This window comes from Solanum lycopersicum, chromosome 8, assembly GCF_036512215.1.
Source record: "Solanum lycopersicum chromosome 8, SLM_r2.1".
NCBI lineage: Eukaryota > Viridiplantae > Streptophyta > Magnoliopsida > Solanales > Solanaceae > Solanum > Solanum lycopersicum.
In genome coordinates, this window is record NC_090807.1 from 41,250,063 (window position 1) to 41,268,701 (window position 18,639).

The following is an 18,639-nucleotide window of genomic DNA, read 5'->3' on the forward strand; positions in this document are numbered from 1 at the left end:
TCAAATCCCGTCGTGGCTCAACATACAAAAGGCTTCGTAGAAATCCCAAGCGTTTGAACACCATTCCTCGTCCATGGTTTGTCATATTTTCATACCATGTCTTCAAGAGTGTTGGGGCCTTATCCACTATTATGAATCGAGGTGATTGGTCCTCTCTTTGTCTCTTATCTCCCTTTCCATATAGATTCATATTTCCCTATATTATGATAGTGACAAACTAGGCTTAATAAAATATATATTTTTTAACAAGAATAACGGAAAAATCAAACACACAATAAAAGTAATTTTTTTATAATAAAATATATTTTTTAAATAAGAATAAGTAAAAATCATACACACAAAAAAAAAGCAAATTTTTTATTTTTTATTTTTAATAAAATAATCACACACATACACACACACACAAAAAAAGTAATTTTTTTTATTTTTTATATTTTTAAAAAAATAGTTATTAAATGAAGAATGAGAAAGGAAAATATATATATATATATATATATATATATATATATATATATAGCCCTTAAAATTTTCCAAAACTAAAAATATTAATACATTCGATTGTATTTTATTTTTGTTGATTAAATTTTCAATCCCTTTTTTATATATATAGAAAAGCTTTGAGGTAATAATAGATTTTTCTATTTGTAAAAGAAATATGAATTTTGATAGAAAAAACTGTGTTTAATAAAAGGATTACGTCAAAACTTTAATTTGATATTTTTCGTTATAATTAATTTTTCATTATAATTCATTCATCTAAAGTCGATCAACATTTGTATAGTCTTCCCCATAATGCAACAAATAATACAAAATAATGTACATGATAGTCTCAAGTAGGGATACTTCTCCTAGACAGGCTCGACCCTTGTGTCGAGCTCCCCATTCATTCAATATGCATGATGCAGATAAATCGAATCCCATTAGGGATAGTCATTGTTGAGGCTTGTTTTACTAGGTAAACAATCTAATAGGGAAGATGTCTAGACTGGCCATAAAACGAGCGGACTACTCGAGTCGAGAAGGGACATCTTACTAGTAGCAGGGCTTTCTGGCCTCACTGTTAGTCCTTCCCATCCTAAGACATGTGTTACTATAGAATCCTTCCCAGGAGCATTGCCGCATCTCTGGTATCTCATGGCTCGGGAGCGTAATCGCATCTCCGAATAAAGTATCTCAGAAGACTAAGATGGATGCGCGAGGAAAGACAATGATATGATAATTAACATATTATCAAGAAGGGTAAATAAGCAAACAAATAACATATTATGCAATTAAACACAATATTCACAAATTGATAAGTACGTAAATACATAATAAAGTCATGAAGAAGTCCATGTTTACAAGCTTGAATTCTAAATCCCCAGCGGAGTCGCCAGAGATGTCACACCCCTTTTTCGCACGGCGGCGTAAGGGTTTTTCCAATTTAAGTGACGTTATTGATTAGGAGATTATTTTGATTTTTTCAGAGTCGCCACTTGGAATTGAGTTATGGTGTTCCAAGTCACCTTTTTTGTTTAATCCCTAATTAAAAGAAAATGACTCTTGGTTTGGTCTGCGAACGATTCGGGTAAGGAATTCTGTTGACCAAGGGGAAGGTATTAAGCATTCCTCGAGTCCCGTGGTTCTAGTACGGTCGCTTTATAGACATTTATGACTTAAACTAATTTATGAATATTGTATTATTAAGACAAATGTATTTACCCTCATTCTTTGATTTATATTAACATATTTAAAATTTCACTATTTTATAGGCATGTAAAGTTTTTACACATTTTTATTAATTATTATTTTATTTTTTTTAATTTTTTTTTTTGCTTTCAACATTTGCATGCTTCTTAATTTCTTTCTTTATTTTTTTAATACTAATTTTCACGTTTTTTTGTTTGTTTAACTTTCTTTTATTTTTTATTTTTTTTACATTGATTTTCTTCTTTTCTTTTCTTACCCTTTTTAATAGTTTTTTTTATGATAATAATAAAATATCTTATATATTTTTAACACTATACTTTTTGTATTTTTCATTTTTAAAGTTTTTTTTTTTTACTTTTTCGTGTATATTTTTTACATTCTTTTTATCATATATATATATATATATATTATTATTATTATTATTATTATTATTCTTTTTCTGATTCGAACATTCCTTCTTCACTACTTTTCTTTTCTTTTCTTATTCACGTATTATACCTCTTTTCCTTATTCTATTTTTATTGTTATTATTTTTTTATTATTTTTATTTATTTTATTATTATTTTTAATTTATTATCCTCTCCTTATCCTAACAAGTTTATTATTATTTTTTATAGAATCTAAAAATAATAATGTAAGACAACACACATAATATAATATAAAATATAATTTAATACATTTCTAAACACAACCAAACAAAAATTCATTCAAATTAGTAAGACATGAATATAAAAATTTGGATAACTATGCATATTATCATTAGAATTATAATAACTACACATATTATCATTAAAAACTAAACATGAAAAATAAGAGTAGACTTAGACAATAATTTTACTTAAGCATGAAATAAACTATGAATTATTTAATATGAAATAAATTACGGTTTATTATAGCAATTTCATACAAAATAAAACTATATAAAGGATCTAAACCTAAAGTTGATATGAAATATTTTAACAAACTTCATATAAAAACATAACGGTTTAACCACATGTGAAATTTGACAACTTCAATATATTGCAATCAATGTTTGTATAACATGATATTAAATTATTGAAAAGAAATTAAATGGTACCTCTTGCGAAAATTCCACCAAAAGAAAACAATTCGAATAAGGAACCGCGAAAGTAGACCTCAACTTCAACCTTTTTTGTGAGTCAAAGCAAAATATGTGAATATATTTATTGATTTTTGTTTGTGGAAGAGTATTTTTTTTTTGTTTGTATTTTTTCTTTTCACCCTTTTTCTTTCTTTCTTTTTTTTTTCTCTCCTTCTCGTGTCTTTTTTTTTCACCTTCTGATGTTGTGTAATATGGTAGTGCATGTGTGTGCATGTCGTGGAGTGTGAGTGGGAGTGGGGAATGGGGAGGGATCGTGGGGTTTGTGTGTGTGTGTGGGTTTTTTTTAAAAAAAAAAATTTCAATGTATATATAAAAATGATAATTATTAATTTCTTTGAGTAAATAAATAAATAAAAGCTAAATGGGTAATTAAAACATAAGGGACATAATTAAGAAATATTAGTTTATTTAAATAATATATATATATATATATATATATATATATATATCTTTCTTTTTTTTAACAATCAAAATAAACTTATCTAATAAAAATTATATTTATGTTATTTATTTTTATATCTTTTAAATAAACTTAATGAAAATAACAAAAAGTCAAAATATATTTAATTTAGATTGATAAAATTATTTATGCTCTAAATATGGGTGTTAAACTTAAATTCGGTCAAAAATTACGTGTCTACAATAGGTAGATCAATTGGTCATATCATATAATAATATCATGTCTTTAAGTATACTTTTATTTGTTGCTTGATTTGTTGATCATATGACTTGTAATTCTAAGCTTGCGGATGATGTCTTAATCTCTTTCGAACCCAACACGGAGCAGAAGGAGTAATAGTCTCTCTTCACAATTTATATATGCCTAACCCATTGTTTTATGTACCCTTATTGTGTTGCTAACAAAAACACTATGTATTCTTATCATTGGATCAAAACCTAATGAATACTTATGCCAAAAATACCTTTATTTGGATCAGGAAGAAATCTTACTTTTCTTCTATAGGATTGAAAATTGCAACATCTCGCATAAATGATGGTTTCCAAATGCAAAATAAACCATTAACGAAATCCAACAAAGAATTTGAACCCCTATAGAGTCCATCAAATCTCTCCGTTTGAAAAAGGGAGGCAGTGACATTTCCATGTTCCTTTTGCTCAGTGGCGTAAAAAGCTTTCATTAAATAGAGAGAGAAATTTGCTCCACCATGAAGGGGTCATACAAGACAACAATGTATATTCACAAAATCTTACTCAGATACAAGAGAATTACAGAATCTGAAAACGTGCATTAACGACTTGATGGCTTCAATATGAACCCATGAGAATATTTTAAATATTATTTCTCGGGGAATTGATAACTTTTTTCGGCACCAAAACATTCTATTGATCTATATTATTGATCCATTTAGAATGGATCTAGCACCAAAACATTTATTAATGGGTCTAGATAGTTCTTGTGGTCTTATTGGTTTCAGCATTAGCCCTTTCCCTTTTGATTGAACATTTGGAGATAAATCTGCCATGTTCAAAGCATGATTGAGATTGTGCTGATTTTGACCGAATCTACCTTTTTTATTTCATCATTAACTTCCACCTTTTGATGTTCATTTATATAATCTATATTGTCATGCAGCACCTTAACATGATAATCAATTGTTGAAGCTACAATTGCCTGTTAACTAAACAAAGTTTGGTCCATGGTTTATTGACGTTTCTTACATCTTTTGATAAAACACCATCATGAATTTGTACAAAAATATTCTCGAACTCGGTAACTACATATTTTTCCTTGAACTAATCCCTAACATATCGCGCAGTGGAACTATATATTCAAGTTGTGTCTGATGTCTGTTTATCAGTGGAATATTGAACTTGTAAAATTCAAATGCTTAAACTTCATGTTATTTGTAGTTTTGATGATTTGAAAAACCTGGGGACCTTGTAAAGGTACCAGTTTCTTAATTGTCTGTTGCAGGGTTCTTGCTTGAGTATTGTAGATGAAACAAACTCAGGGACCTAGTAGAGGTACCAGCTCTCATGATGAGGAGCCAGTTGATTGCCAGCGGGAGACGGTATAGAAAGTAGGTGCACACTTCCCGATGGCGTCAGAAAGTGTTACTTTTCCAGCCAATGGCAAAGAAGTTTGGGAAAGTGACTTGCTCATATAAAAGGAACTTTCCTAAACATTTTTGTTCAGTTTTTGCAACTTGATAAAAACTTTTCAAGAACTCTTGCAAAGGCTACTACAAAGCAAAGACAAAATTATTCCAAGAACAACAGCAATATCTGAAGCTTTTCGTTTAGTTGTTTAGGAATACATTCTCTTTTTCTTAAACTGTAAACCATTCCTGAATCTATAAAGGAATTGGTGTGTTATGTTAAAAGTCTAGGTTGTCCAGGTGGGATAGCTTAGTGGGTAGAGTGTTTTCTACTTAGGCTTGTTAAGCAATAGAGGACTATTGCTTAATGGTAAGATTGATAACTCTTTTTTACGTTTAATGTAATCGTGTTTTACTTTTGCTTTTGAAGATTAGTGAAAACGATTGAAAATCCTGTGAGACAGGTCGTGGTTTTACTCCCTTAAGAAAGGAGGTTTCCACGTAAAATCATTGTGTTGATTTTACTGCATTTAACTTTCTGGTATTTTTCTGGAGTGAAGTAAGGGACCTGGTCCATTACTTGTTAAGTGAAGACTCATATTCTATCAAGTGGTATCAGAGCAGGCACTTTCTGTTTGGTTAACACCAAGAAAGTGATATTTGCTTTAGAATGACAGCTCCACTTAACCTAGAAGAAGGTCAGTCATCACACAGACCTCCTCGTTTCAATGGACATTTCTACAGTTGGTGGAAAGTTAGAATGCATGACTACCTCATGGCTGAAGACAGCGAGTTATAGGATACTGTACTAGATGGACCATTTGTTCCAATGATGGAAGAAAAGGATGGAGAGAAGACCATTACTGTTCCAAAGCCTAGGCAGAAATATGATGATGCTGACAGGAAAAAGATTGAAAAAGGTTTCAAAGCTAAAACTCTTCTGGTCTGTGGTATAGGACCTGATGAGTACAACTCAGCCTGTGAGTCTGCTAAGGAAATTTGGGACTGCTTGAAGACTGCTCATAAAGGAACTGAACAAGTCAAAGAATCTAAGATTGACATGCTTACCTTACGGTATGAGAACTTCAAAATGAAGGAAGGAGAAACAATACATGACATGTTCACCAAGTTGTCTTCCATTACAAATGAGCTGCGAAGTCTGGGTGAACCTATAAGCATGACCAAACAAGTCAGGAAAGTGCTTTGAATTCTTCCAAAGTCTTGGGAGAGCAAAGTTGATGCCATTACAGAAGCCAAGGACTTGAAGGTGCTGACTATGGATGCTTTGATTGGTAATCTGAAAACACATGAGATGAATCGAAACTATGACTTGTCAAAGAAGGAAGCCATGAAGGACAAGTCATTGATGCTGAAGTATAAATCAGATGAAGATTCAAGTGATGATGATGATATGGCATATCTCATCAGTAGATTTCAAAAAATTGTGAGGAAAAACAAAATTTATAAAAGAGGAACAACGGGACTCGAAATGCTGCTCAAGGTGATACTTGCTACAAGTGTGGAAAATCTGGGCACTTCATCAGAGAGTGTCCTTTGCTCAATAATGAAAACAAGGAACATCAAAAACACAGGAGTGACAAAGAAAATAGAAGGGACCTGGTACTTGGTAATAGAGATCGTAAAGTTGCTGCTGATATGGTTGTCAAAAAGGCTCTTGCTGCATGGGGGGATTCTTCAAGTGATTCAGAAGACCCTGATGAGCCAAAAGATGTGTCCATGGTTGCTGTGCATGAGGAGGAAAGTGTCTTCAATGAAATGTTTGCTCTCATGGCTCACACAGAAAATGAAGAAGAGGACAATCAGGTAACTCTTCTAGATATGAAAAATGACTTGGATAAATATTCTCTTAAAAAATTGAGAACTTTGGCAAAAGTCATGCTTGATTCTGTGATAGAGTTAACATCTAAAAGAGACACCATGAATGCTGAACTTGAAAGTTTAACTGAAAACAAAGTTAAACTTGAAGAGAAAATGTCAAGAATGATGTCTCTAGAGTCAAATAACTCTGAACTTAAGAACCAGTTGAATCAGATTACTGAAGAAGCTAAAAAGCTGAATGGAAGGTCAAATAGTCTGCAAGCTGAAATTCAAGAAAAATTGAAAAACTCTGAGACAAATCTTAGTCTGTCACTTGAAAAAAGTAACAAATTAGAACAGGATATTGTGAAACTTAAGGAAGAACTTGAAAAATCTCTTAAGTGGACCAAATCCTCAAAGTTACTGTCAAATGCAACAAATCAGAGTAACTTCAATAAGAAAGGACTAGGAAGCCTGAAAATAAGTCCTCCCTATAATCCTCACAGTAAGTATGTGTTTGTGTCTGACAATCTGTTGTGTCTCCATTGTGGTAAGAATGGGCATTTGAAGAATGATTGTGCTAGCTGGAGAAACTCCTGTGAAAGGTTCTCCAACTATGCTGAAAGGCATAATGTACCAATAGAGAGACCCGGTCCTCCAAAGCATGTTTCAACTCACAGATTTTCAAAGAAAAAATCTGTACCTGCCCCTGTGTCCTTTGTTAGAAAGCTTCAAAATCTACCATATTGGACAAAATACAATCTAATCACTCCTTTGTCTGCCTACTGAGAACTCAAGCTGAAATGGGTTCCCAAGCTTAACAAGTGATTTTTGGTGCAGGTGAGTGAGAGGAGCAGCAGTCAATGCTGGTATATGGATAGTGGTTGCTCTAAGCATATGACTGGTGATGTAAAGAACTTCCTCTTACTCAAGACCCTCCAAGGAGGAGGTGTCTCATTTGGTGATGGCAAGAAGGGGTACATTTTGGGAGTTGGGAAAGTAGGAAGATCTCTTGAAGATTCAATTGACAATGTTTACCATGTGTATGGGTTGAAGTACAGCTTGCTCAGTGTGTCACAAATCTGTGATAAAGGAAATGAGGTCAAGTTTACTTCTGAGAAATGCACTGTGGTGAGTCTAACTACAAACAAAGTAATTCTGACTGCACACAAAGTAAAAATATGTATGTGGAAAACTTAGAAACGTCTCATGGAGATGACCTAACATGTCTTAGTGCTCAAAATGAAAATGCTGATCTCTGGCACCGTAGGCTAGGGCATGTGAGTTCATCTTTATTGAACAAGTTGATTTCTAAGGACCTGGTCCGAGTCTGCCCAAGCTGAAGTTTGCTGAAAATAAAATATGTGAAGCTTGTGTTAAAGGAAAGCAAATCAGGTCATCTTTTAAGCCCAAGAATCAGGTAACATCATCAAGAACCTTAGAGCTGTTTCATATGGACCTGTGTGGACCCTTGGAGGTTCAAAGCAGAAATGACAAGAAGTACATTTTGGTGATTGTTGATGACTATTCAAGATACACCTGGACGAGATTTTTGAGACCAAAGGCAGATACAGTTGAAGAGTTGGTGGTATTCTTCAAAATGATTCAAACCAAATTGAATCAAGTTGTTTGCAGCATTCGATCTGATCATGGCACAGAGTTTGAAAACTCAACACTGGATAGATTCTGTATGGAAAATGGTACAAGCCACAATTTCTCTGCTCCAAGAACTCCTCAACAAAATGGAGTAGTGGAAAGAAAGAACAGAACCTTGGTGAACATTGCCAGAACTATGATTATTGAATCAAATCTTCCTCAAAGTTTCTGGGATGAAGCTGTTAAAACAGCATGTCATGTTACCAACAGGTGTCTAATAAGAGCTGTGTTGAATAAGACTCCATACGAACTGCTCAACAACAGAAATCCAATGCTGAGCTATCTTAGAGAATTTGGATGCAGATGTTTTGTGCTGAATAATGGGAAGGATGATCTGGGAAAATTTGATCCCAGAAGTGATGAAGGAGTATTTGTTGGATATTCTTCATCCAGCAAAGCCTACAGAATATTCAACAAACGAACACAATGCATTGAAGAAAGCATTCATGTTGTCTTTGATGAAAATGGAAGCTTGAAGAATGATGGATCAAATGATGATGATGATGTGCTGAAAATGCTCAAATTCAAGAAGATTGAAGGAGCTGAAGCTGATGCAGATCAACAACTGAAAAATGATTGTGATGATCAGAATCATAGTCTACCTGAAGAGGATGCTGAGATTGAACAAGATGATATGGTACCTGGTACTACTCAAAACTCTAGCCAGAGTACATCAGACTCCCCAGAAGATGATGTCACTCTTGATGAAGAAGAACATGCTGATCTGCCAAATCAATCTGCTGCAAAGTCAGGATGGAAGCATAGTTCATCACATCCTCTTGATAATCTCATTTCTCCCTTGAATTCTGGAATTCAAACTAGATAAAAAAAAAGAAATCTAGTTGCATTCTTAGCATTCATATCATCTATTGAGCCCAAGAATGTTAAAGAAGCATTAGGTGATGCAGACTGGATCAATTCTATGCAAGAAGAACTCCATCAGTTTGAAAGAAGTAAGGTATGGTACATGGTTCCTCGACCTGAAGGCAGAACAATAATAGAAACTAGGTGGGTATTCGGAAACAAACTTGATGAAAATGGAGTGATTACTAGAAATAAATCCAGGCTGGTGGTGCAAGGATACAATCAAGAAGAAGGAATTGACTATGATGAGACTTTTGCACCTGTTGCCAGAATGGAAGCTATTAGAATCTTAATAGCTTTTGCTGCTTTTATGGGGTTCAAGCTGTATCAAATGGATGTGAAGAGTGCATTTCTGAATGGAGATCTCAAAGAGGAGGTGTATGTCAAGCAACCTCCTGGTTTTGAAGATGAAGAGCTACCAAATCATGTGTTCAGATTGAATAAGGCACTATATGGTCTGAAGCAAGCTCCAAGAGAATGGTATGAAAGGTTGTCAAAGTTTCTGCTGAAGAATGGCTTCAAAAGAGGCAAGATAGACAATACTTTGTTCTTATTAAAAAGAGAACGAGAATTGCTTATCATTCAAGTCTATGTGGATGACATAATTCTTGGAGCTACTTCAGAACATCTCTGTGAAGAATTCTCATCACTAATGGGAAGGGAGTTTGAAATGAGCATGATGGGTGAGTTGACATTCTTCCTGGGGCTGCAAATCAAGCAATCATCAAATGGGATTTCAATATGCCAGGAGAAGTACATCAAAGAGCTGCTGAAGAAATTCAATATGTTTGATTCTAAACCTATTGATACTCCTATGGGAACAAATTCCAAGATGATAGTAGAAGAATCTGATCCCCTTGTGAATCAAACAATGTACGGAGGAATCATTGGCTCTTTGTTATATCTGACTGCTAGCAGGCCTGATTGTGTATAGTGTTGGAATGTGTCCCAGGTTTCAAGCATGTCCTCGTGACTCACACCTGAAGGCTGCAAAACGTATTCTTAGATACTTGAAGAAAATAGGGGACCTGGTTCTCTTCTATCCTGTAGGTGATACTTTTGATCTAGTTGTTTTTGCAGATGCTGATTTTGCAGGTTATCAAGTTGACAGAAAGAGCACCTCTGGAATGGCTCATTTTCTTGGATCATCACTTATCTCTTGGGGTACCAAAAAGCAAAACTATGTGGCTCTTTCAACCGCTGAAGCTGAATATGTAGCTGCTGCAGCCTGTTGTTCTCAATTGCTGTGGATCAGGCAACACTTAGAAGATTTTGGAATTCACATCAAAGCAATTCCTCTTATGTGTGACGATACTAGTGCTGTTAGTATGGAAAGCACCCAGTCCACCATAAGAGAACAAAGCATATTGATGTTAGACATCATTTTTTGATAGATATTGTTGAGAAGGGAAATATTGTGCTCACATATTGTCCAACGGAGGAACAAATTGCAGACATTTTCACCAAGGCTCTCAGCAAGGATCAATTTGAGAGGAATCAATTAAAGTTGGGGATGTTGATCTCCAAGTGATGCTCTTAGCCTCCAACAGTGGAACTCCCTTGATGGCTAAATTTGCAGTGCGGGAATCCTTTGTGTGAATTTAAATATCTGAACAAAGATCCCTTTTTGTATCTTTTGTAGGTATACTCTCAGTAGGGATCTGCTCAGGAAAAGAAGAAACTAGAACAATTAAGGAATGAAGTTAAACTCTATCATGGTACGTGGTACCTGTCTAGGTTAGATTTATACATTAAATTTAAACTGAAAAATTTGACCGTTGAAAATGCCACGTGTCAGTCATCGGTTACTCTGACCGATCAGTCCCATCGTTTCTCCCTCAAACGACGCATCCAATCACAGGATCTGGCACCCTTTCATTTCTTTTAAAAAGCCTTTCTTCTTCTTTTTGAAACTCTCATCCGTCTCTTAACTTCATCTCTCTTTTCTCGAAAGGCTTATCAAATTCAAGGGCAAAATCTGTCTCATCTTCTTCTCTTTGTTTTTCAAAGAAACCTTCCAGTATTACAACCATGTCTTCTTCTTCATCTTCTTCTAAACAAATGTTGGATGCTCTTAGTGAAATAGAGACCCTTGCATTCTATTCTCCAAAAACTGCTCAAGCCAGAATTCCTCCCCCACCCAGTCCTCCACAAAACACTCCTGATAACCCTTTCTTCGCCATAGACCTAAACACTTCTGCAGTACCTACTGGACCTGGTCCATTTCACGACATGTTGCCTGAAAACATGTTTGATGGAGATCTACCAAAACAAAGGGCTTCCGAGTCCAACATACTGGCAGCAAGTGAAGAACTCGTGATTGAAAGCCTGGCCATGATGCGAGAAGAAGCACGGGCAGAGCATACTGAAGTTTTGGAAAGGGAAGAGGTAAGACCTACTCAGCCTATCTTTGACAAAACCCCTGATTTAGGAAGGTACTCCTCTTCCTCTTCCTCTAACTCTGATAGTGAGGAGGAGACGTTACAATGGAAGGTGGAGAGAAGAGAAGGGGTGGGATCTAGAAAAGGGAAAGAAAAGGTTGTGGAGGAGGCTCATAGGAGACGACCTACCACTAGGTCTGCTGCACAAAAATTGATGGCTGATGCCTTGAAGACAAGTGCACGTTCTACTGCTGCAGTTAGAAGTGCAAGAACCTTCAAGGTATCAAATTTTAAATTACTTGAAGTTAATGTGGTGGAATTGTCTGGAGAAGAGGTTGAAAAGAAAAATAAGAAGAAGAAGTCAGAAAAGAAAAGGGAAAGGGTTACAAGGAAGGTTGAAAAGTCACAGTCAAAAGGGAAGAGATTTGAGAAAAAGAGAAAGCGGACACAGGGACCTGGTTCTCAAGCCAGGAAAGTTGAGAATGTCAACATGCAGGAAGTAGTTGACAGTCTGAGGAAACAAGCAGTCCTAGCAGGAAGAGTTTTTGATATGGGGATTATAACTCTTCCTGGCATGGATTCTCTGCATGACATGGTGGAGATTCAATCTTGGCTGCACCTGTTCGACAAGAAATCCCCCATCCTCCATGAAGAAGAGGTTCGTGAATTTTACTACAATGTTCAATTCATGGAAGATGGGAGTCTCCTCACACGGGTAAACGATATTGTCATATCTTTGGATGAGGAGGTGTTGAGCAAAATCCTCAGAGTGCCTACAGAGGGGATCCAGTCTGTGCTGGGTAAAACTTGCTCTTCGGAGTTTGCCTCTATGATTTCTAAGACACCCACAACTAAGGTTGCTGGGATCTATAAGAAAATCATGAAGAGTGAGTTTCAGCTGGTCTTTGAGTTCGTCAACAAGGTGATTCTTCGTCGCACAGAAAAGAGGACAATTGCTACTGCTGTTGACTTGTATGTGATGGAGATGCTGTGCAGCTTTGAAGCTCTGAGCCTTTCTAGTCTAATGATTGAGCACATTCACAAAATTGTCATTAAGAGGAAAGGTGTTCATGGAATGGGTTATGGATACTTTCTCACTAAAGTATTCAAGCATTTTTGAATTCCTCTTAGTGTTGGAAAGGTTGGGACAGTTAAACAAACTATCTCTAAGCATACCTTGTTCGAATGTGAATGCATTGAAGGCAGAGGCCTTCCAAAAAGCAAGATGGCTCAACTTCTTGAGGAGCTGGATCAGCTTAAACACGAGATTGAAGAGCTCACTGTGCAGTTGAGTGGTAAAGAAGCAGAAATTGCTATACTCAAAGCAGAACTGCTTACTGCACAAAGTGAGGGACCTGGTTCTTCAGTTGTTCAAGCTCTGGAGAAAGAGAATGATGAGTTGAAGGCAAAGATAACTGCCCTGCAAGAAAAGGCCATCAAGGATAATGATGCTGCCAATGCACGACTCACTCTTGTTATCCAGTCCCTATCTCAAACTCCCCCCTCTTCCTAGATTGTTAATCACTCATTCCCTGTGTCATCCTTTTGTGTGGCTTTTCAATGTGTTGAAGAATATTTTTAGTTTGTTTTTAATGTATTTATGTTATGATGGCATGTTTGTTACTTTATTCTTTTGTTGTTCTTATCTTCTTTTGCGCATGCTTTTCCTCTACTGCTTGATTGCTTTTTAAGCTTTGATCTTGTTCAGTATTTACGCTCACATCACTGGTTTACTGCGTTTCTTTTTTTATGATGCCAAAAGGGGGAAGTAAAACTGTGTGTAGCTAAATGATATTTTAGTGAGGAGGAACAAACAGTGAGGGGGAATGTAGTGAGGGGGAATATAAAAAGGGGGAACAAAGTTGAAAGGATATTAAATCATGGTTTCAGTGTTTGTCATCATCAAAAAGGGGGAAAATGTTGTTTGTAGTTTTGATGATTTGACAAACTTGGGGACCTTGTAAAGGTACCAGTTTCTTAATTGTCTGTTGCAGGATTCTTGCTTGAGTATTGTAGATGAAACAAACTCAGGGACCTAGTAGAGGTACCAGGCTCTCATGATGAGGAGCCAGTTGATTGCCAACTGGAGACGGTACAGAAAGTTGGTGCACACTTCCCGATGGCGTCAGTAAGTGTGACTTTTCCAGCCAATGGCAAAGAAGTTTGGGAAAGTGACTTGCTCATATAAAAGGCACTTTCCTAAATACTTTTTTTTAGTTTTTACAACTTGATAAAAACTTTTCAAGAACTCTTGCAAAGGCTACTACAAAGCAAAGGCAGAATTATTCCAAGAACAATAGCAATATCTGGAGCTTTTCGTTTAGTTGTTTAGGAATACATTCTCTTGTTCTTAAACTGTAAACCATTCCTGAATCTATAAAGGAATTGGTGTGTTGTGTTAAAAGTCTAGGTTGTCCAGGTGGGATAGCTTAGTGGGTAAATTATTTTCTACTTAGGCTTGTTAAGCAATAGAGGACTTTTGCTTAACGGTAAGATTGATAACTCTTTCTTACGTTTGGTGTAATCGTGTTTTACTTTTGCTTTTGAAGATTAGTGAAAACGATTGAAAATCCTGTGAGACGGGTCGTGGTTTTACTCCCTTAAGCAAGGAGGTTTCCACGTAAAATCATTGTGTTGATTTTACTGCATTTAACTTTCTGGTATTTTTCTGGAGTGAAGTAAGGGACCTGGTCCATTACTTGTTAAGTGAAGGCTTATATTCTATCACTTCCTATCAGGTCAATAACAGATTAATAAATTAATATACAGAGTGTATAAACAACTAATCTCAACTCATCTTGATGATTAGAAAGAGGTTTGAGGCCAAAAGAATTCTAATAAAATTGTGCCCCTAACTGAATTGTTAGCAATATTGTGGTTAGGGTTTTAATCTTTTTTTGAAAAAAAAAGGTTCAATTTTCCCCCAATAATATTGTGTTTAGGATTTAAAAAAAAACACAGAGGAACCAAATAAATGACTCTAGGCAGAAACTCACCCTAGAAATATAACTATCTAGCTGATACCATTGACCTGTAGTAACATCAAGCTTTTAGCTCAGGCGAAAATTCTCCTAATCTCAACTGCTACTAAAAATATGATCACTTGCATTTGAGTTATGCATATGCATTTGAATTCAAAACCATACTCTGACGATGTGTTACGTAAGTCAAAAGGTGTATAAAATTATATAAAAAAATGAGTTCGAGTGGGGTAATATGACCTTGGTTTAGTTTAACTGTGTCGCTGAAATTTGATTATAATCTAAGGGTACCTATAATAATAATCATACAAATATATATCCATGTATGAAATATAAAATAATAAATTTAATTAAGGTCAAATTTTTAAAGATTATATTTTTTAAAATTTAAATTATGATGAAGTATAATTTATTTAATACTTGTTACAAATTTATTTAATTGTGTGAGTGTTTCTTTTAATCTATATCTAACTTAATGTACCTATTTTATGTATCTATTTAAAAATGTACTAACGTATGTGGTTAAAGATTGTCACGGGTGGATTTTACATCCTATAAAAAAAGGTATTCTTCACCCTTGTGAAAGACACAATTGAACATATTATGTAAGACTCTCTACTCTATATTTTCCATTATCATTTGTCTTCATTTTTTTTATAGTATTATTGTATTTTTCTCTCATTTAACATCACGTCAGCACGAATTTCTAATCAATTAAGATTTACTTAATTAATTTGGAATTTTTTTTCCTAGAAGTTAATAACTTTTATTTCTAAGTAAGATATACATTTCCATGTTTATAACTTCTCTATTAGGATTTTCATAAGTCATGGGTCTGCAATTTAATTACTCTATACATTACTTGTTTTAGGTACTATTATGATAATATACCAGACATGATAATTAATATGTTTCAAGTTTTAATTATCATGTTATTTATATGTTTATAACTTATAACTCTAAATTAAATAACAAGCAATATGATAGCATGCTAGTTAGAATACTTGTAAGTATTTTCTTGTCATATATTTATGAACTAGTTTAAAGCGCGCTTGTTGCACGTGTGTTGTAAGGCTAAATTTACAAAATCCTTATACGGTGACTAATACTCATACCATCGTATGTCTTTCTATAAGTTAAGAGGCAAGAAATGCACAAAAAAGATAGTAGTAAGATGTTGAAGAAGAGCTTTGTGATCATTAGCAATTCCATTTAAATTGATGATGTTTTGTTAAATACCTTGCTCTACATTAATCGGGCTGGGAAGCTGCACTCTTGCTGCATTGGAATTGAAAAGGCCTATCCATATACAGTCTTTCATGGTTTTTACCTCTTATCTTATTAGACAATAAGATAACATCAGACATCTTGAGAGGAAAGACAAAAAATTAAGCCTCTGCCTCCCTTCTCCGGAATATGCTTTTTAAATCCTCTTGGTACTCCCTCTTTCGATTTTCTTTTTTCTACTTGTACTAAGCAATACTTTGGAAAATTTTCCTAGTTTGATCAATGGAATGACTCATCCCATCCTAGAGGAACCAATGAAATGACTCCACGATTATCTCCGATGCTGGCAAAGTGATCAACAAAGACACCTCTATTGCTTTTATAGTTTTTCTCATCTTCTTCTGCTAGTTAGCAAGTACTTAATCATCACCATCGATGTGAATCAATTGCCTGTGGTACTGGTTCAGTTAACAAAACAAACATTGATCCATGGTTTACTGATGTTTCTTACCTCTTTTGATGCAACACCATCATGAATCTGTACAATAATATTATAGAACTCGGTAACTAAAATAACTTGTGTCTCATGTTTGTTTATCACAAATAATTTATTTTTTCGTATCATATGATGAAAAAATGGATGGATCAGATTAAACTACCTATTGGGTCAAAATCAGATAAATAAATTAAAATGAAGAGTCAAAGAGAGTATAAACAACTAATCTCAACTTATCTTGATGATTGAAAAGAGGTTTAATTAAGGCCAAAAGAATTATAATAAAATCGTGCCCCTAACTCAATATTATGTAGTTGGGGTTTTAAAACTAAAAAAAAAAAAAGTTTCAGTGTTTTCCCAATAATATTGTGTTTAGGATTTTTTTCATTATTAAAAAAAAAGGTCCAATATTTTTGGGAATCCTAATTCTAATGTACTTGAAAGAAAGCAAAAAGAAATAAGTCTTACAAGGAAACAAAAAGGGAACAAGATTTTATTAAATAAATAAAAGTCGTTCAAGGAAACGACGCAAAAGAAAAATCAATAAGCTTTAGCCGTCAACTTTCAATATTCGAAACATAATAAATTCTGTCGGCGAAATAGTATCAATTCCTCAAGAAATAATGCTTAAAATATTCCATGGCTTCCTTCTGATTCTATAATGCCTTTGAAGTGTGTTTCCAAATTCTGTAATTCTATGATATCCGAATCAGATTTTTAAAATATACATAGATATCGTTCTAGTGGATAGAATTCCTTTTGCACGGAGCAAGTGCTTATTACACTGCAGAGGAAAAGAAAAAGAAATATGGAAAACCCTCTGTCTCAGTTCTTCAAGTTTATGGATTTAATAGTCTTAACAATTGTGTCCCTACTGACCCTGCATATTCTTGTTTGGATTGAGTTAATGGTTTATTTTGTGGTTGGGACTCATCAAATATGCGACCTGCTACAATTTTCAATCCCTGCACAAAAGAAGACTTCTGCCCGAACCAGTTGAAGGTAAACGGTGAAAAAAATATTCATTAGGTTTTGAGCCGAAAGAAAACAAGTACAAATTTCTCTTGACAACATGTCATTCTCGAGAAGGTACACAAAATACTAGATTTTCACTTTAGGCATAGACAAATCATGGAGAGACACTCAACACATTTTGCCTTGTATTCCGTTATATATGCCCACTGTTTGCATTAGTGGAGTCATCTATCAATTTGCTATGCCCGATCACATATCTATTGTTGCATTTGATGTTAAATTTGAAAAAATCGAAATTATTGCATTGTGAAATGCAATTATGTTGATGAACTATTACGATTGATAGAGTGGAAGAGTAAATTAGGGGTCATCGATTATAGAAAAATGGGTGAGTGGGTACTTTGACTTATAGATTTTAGAGAAGACTCCAAAAAGAGAATGGGAGAGACAAATAATTGGTGCTCCCTCGATTTGGAAATCTAGAGAGCTTAGATGTGCATCATTCTTCATGGACCGTCATGGAGAGATTGTATTCGTTATGAAGTTATATCAAGGTGACTTATGTTTGTGTTATGATGTCACAAGAAAGAGTTGGAGGATATTAAAAATCAAGGGGAAGCAACATTAGTGGCATTTATTGTTATATCGACAGTCTCGTCCCCTTTGGGTAATTATTCTCTTGTACCAATAATAACAAAGCAATGCTACTTATGGGAGTAGACATTTTCATTATAAAGGAAATTTGATTGTATGCTACACAGTCAAGGTTTCTTTTATTCAATATACATGTCGTAGTAGTCTGTTGATATATATTCCGTGCCATTGGTGTGAGTACTCTCATCAATATATAGATTCTATTATTATGTGTAATAATTGAATATGGTGTAGTAATTCAGTTTGTACTCTGGTATATATATAGCAGCAGAAGTACTCAAATTTTCCTGCGAAAAACTTGTCTACTTCCTCAGCTTAACCGCTAAAGACTCATCCCATCACACTAGTTTAAAAACAAACAGAGGAACCAATGAAATGACTCCACGATTGTCTCCGATGCCGGCAATTGGCAAAGTCAACATAGATACCACTGACCCGTAGTGATATCAAGCCTCTATCTCAGGCAAAAATTCTCCTAATCTCGATTGCTACTAAGAATATGATCACTTGCATTTGAGTTCCGCATGTGCATCTGAAATCAAAACGATAATCTCATTGTAACTTCAAAACGAAACGCCCTATTTGTTCACTGACATATTTAGTATGCATAATAGCAAACTTTCGAGATCACTAGGATTTAGTAAACTGATCTATTAGAGGTACCTATAATTGCATTGCAGAGTAAAAGAAACTGTAAAACCAGATCCTTATAAAA

At 34.6% G+C, this 18,639-nt stretch overlaps 1 protein-coding gene and 1 pseudogene across 1 annotated transcript; both read left to right on the plus strand.

Moving 5' to 3' along the window:
• The first annotated feature begins 5,704 nt into the window (after positions 1-5,704).
• On the plus strand, positions 5,705-6,079 carry LOC138337948 (uncharacterized). Its single transcript, XM_069288394.1, has one exon. The coding sequence runs from the start codon at positions 5,705-5,707 to the stop codon at positions 6,077-6,079; it is 375 nt and encodes a 124-aa protein (XP_069144495.1).
• Positions 6,080-16,736: 10,657 nt separating this feature from the next.
• Positions 16,737-18,051, plus strand: LOC138337949 (putative F-box protein At1g53550; annotated as a pseudogene).
• The last annotated feature ends 588 nt before the right edge of the window (positions 18,052-18,639 follow it).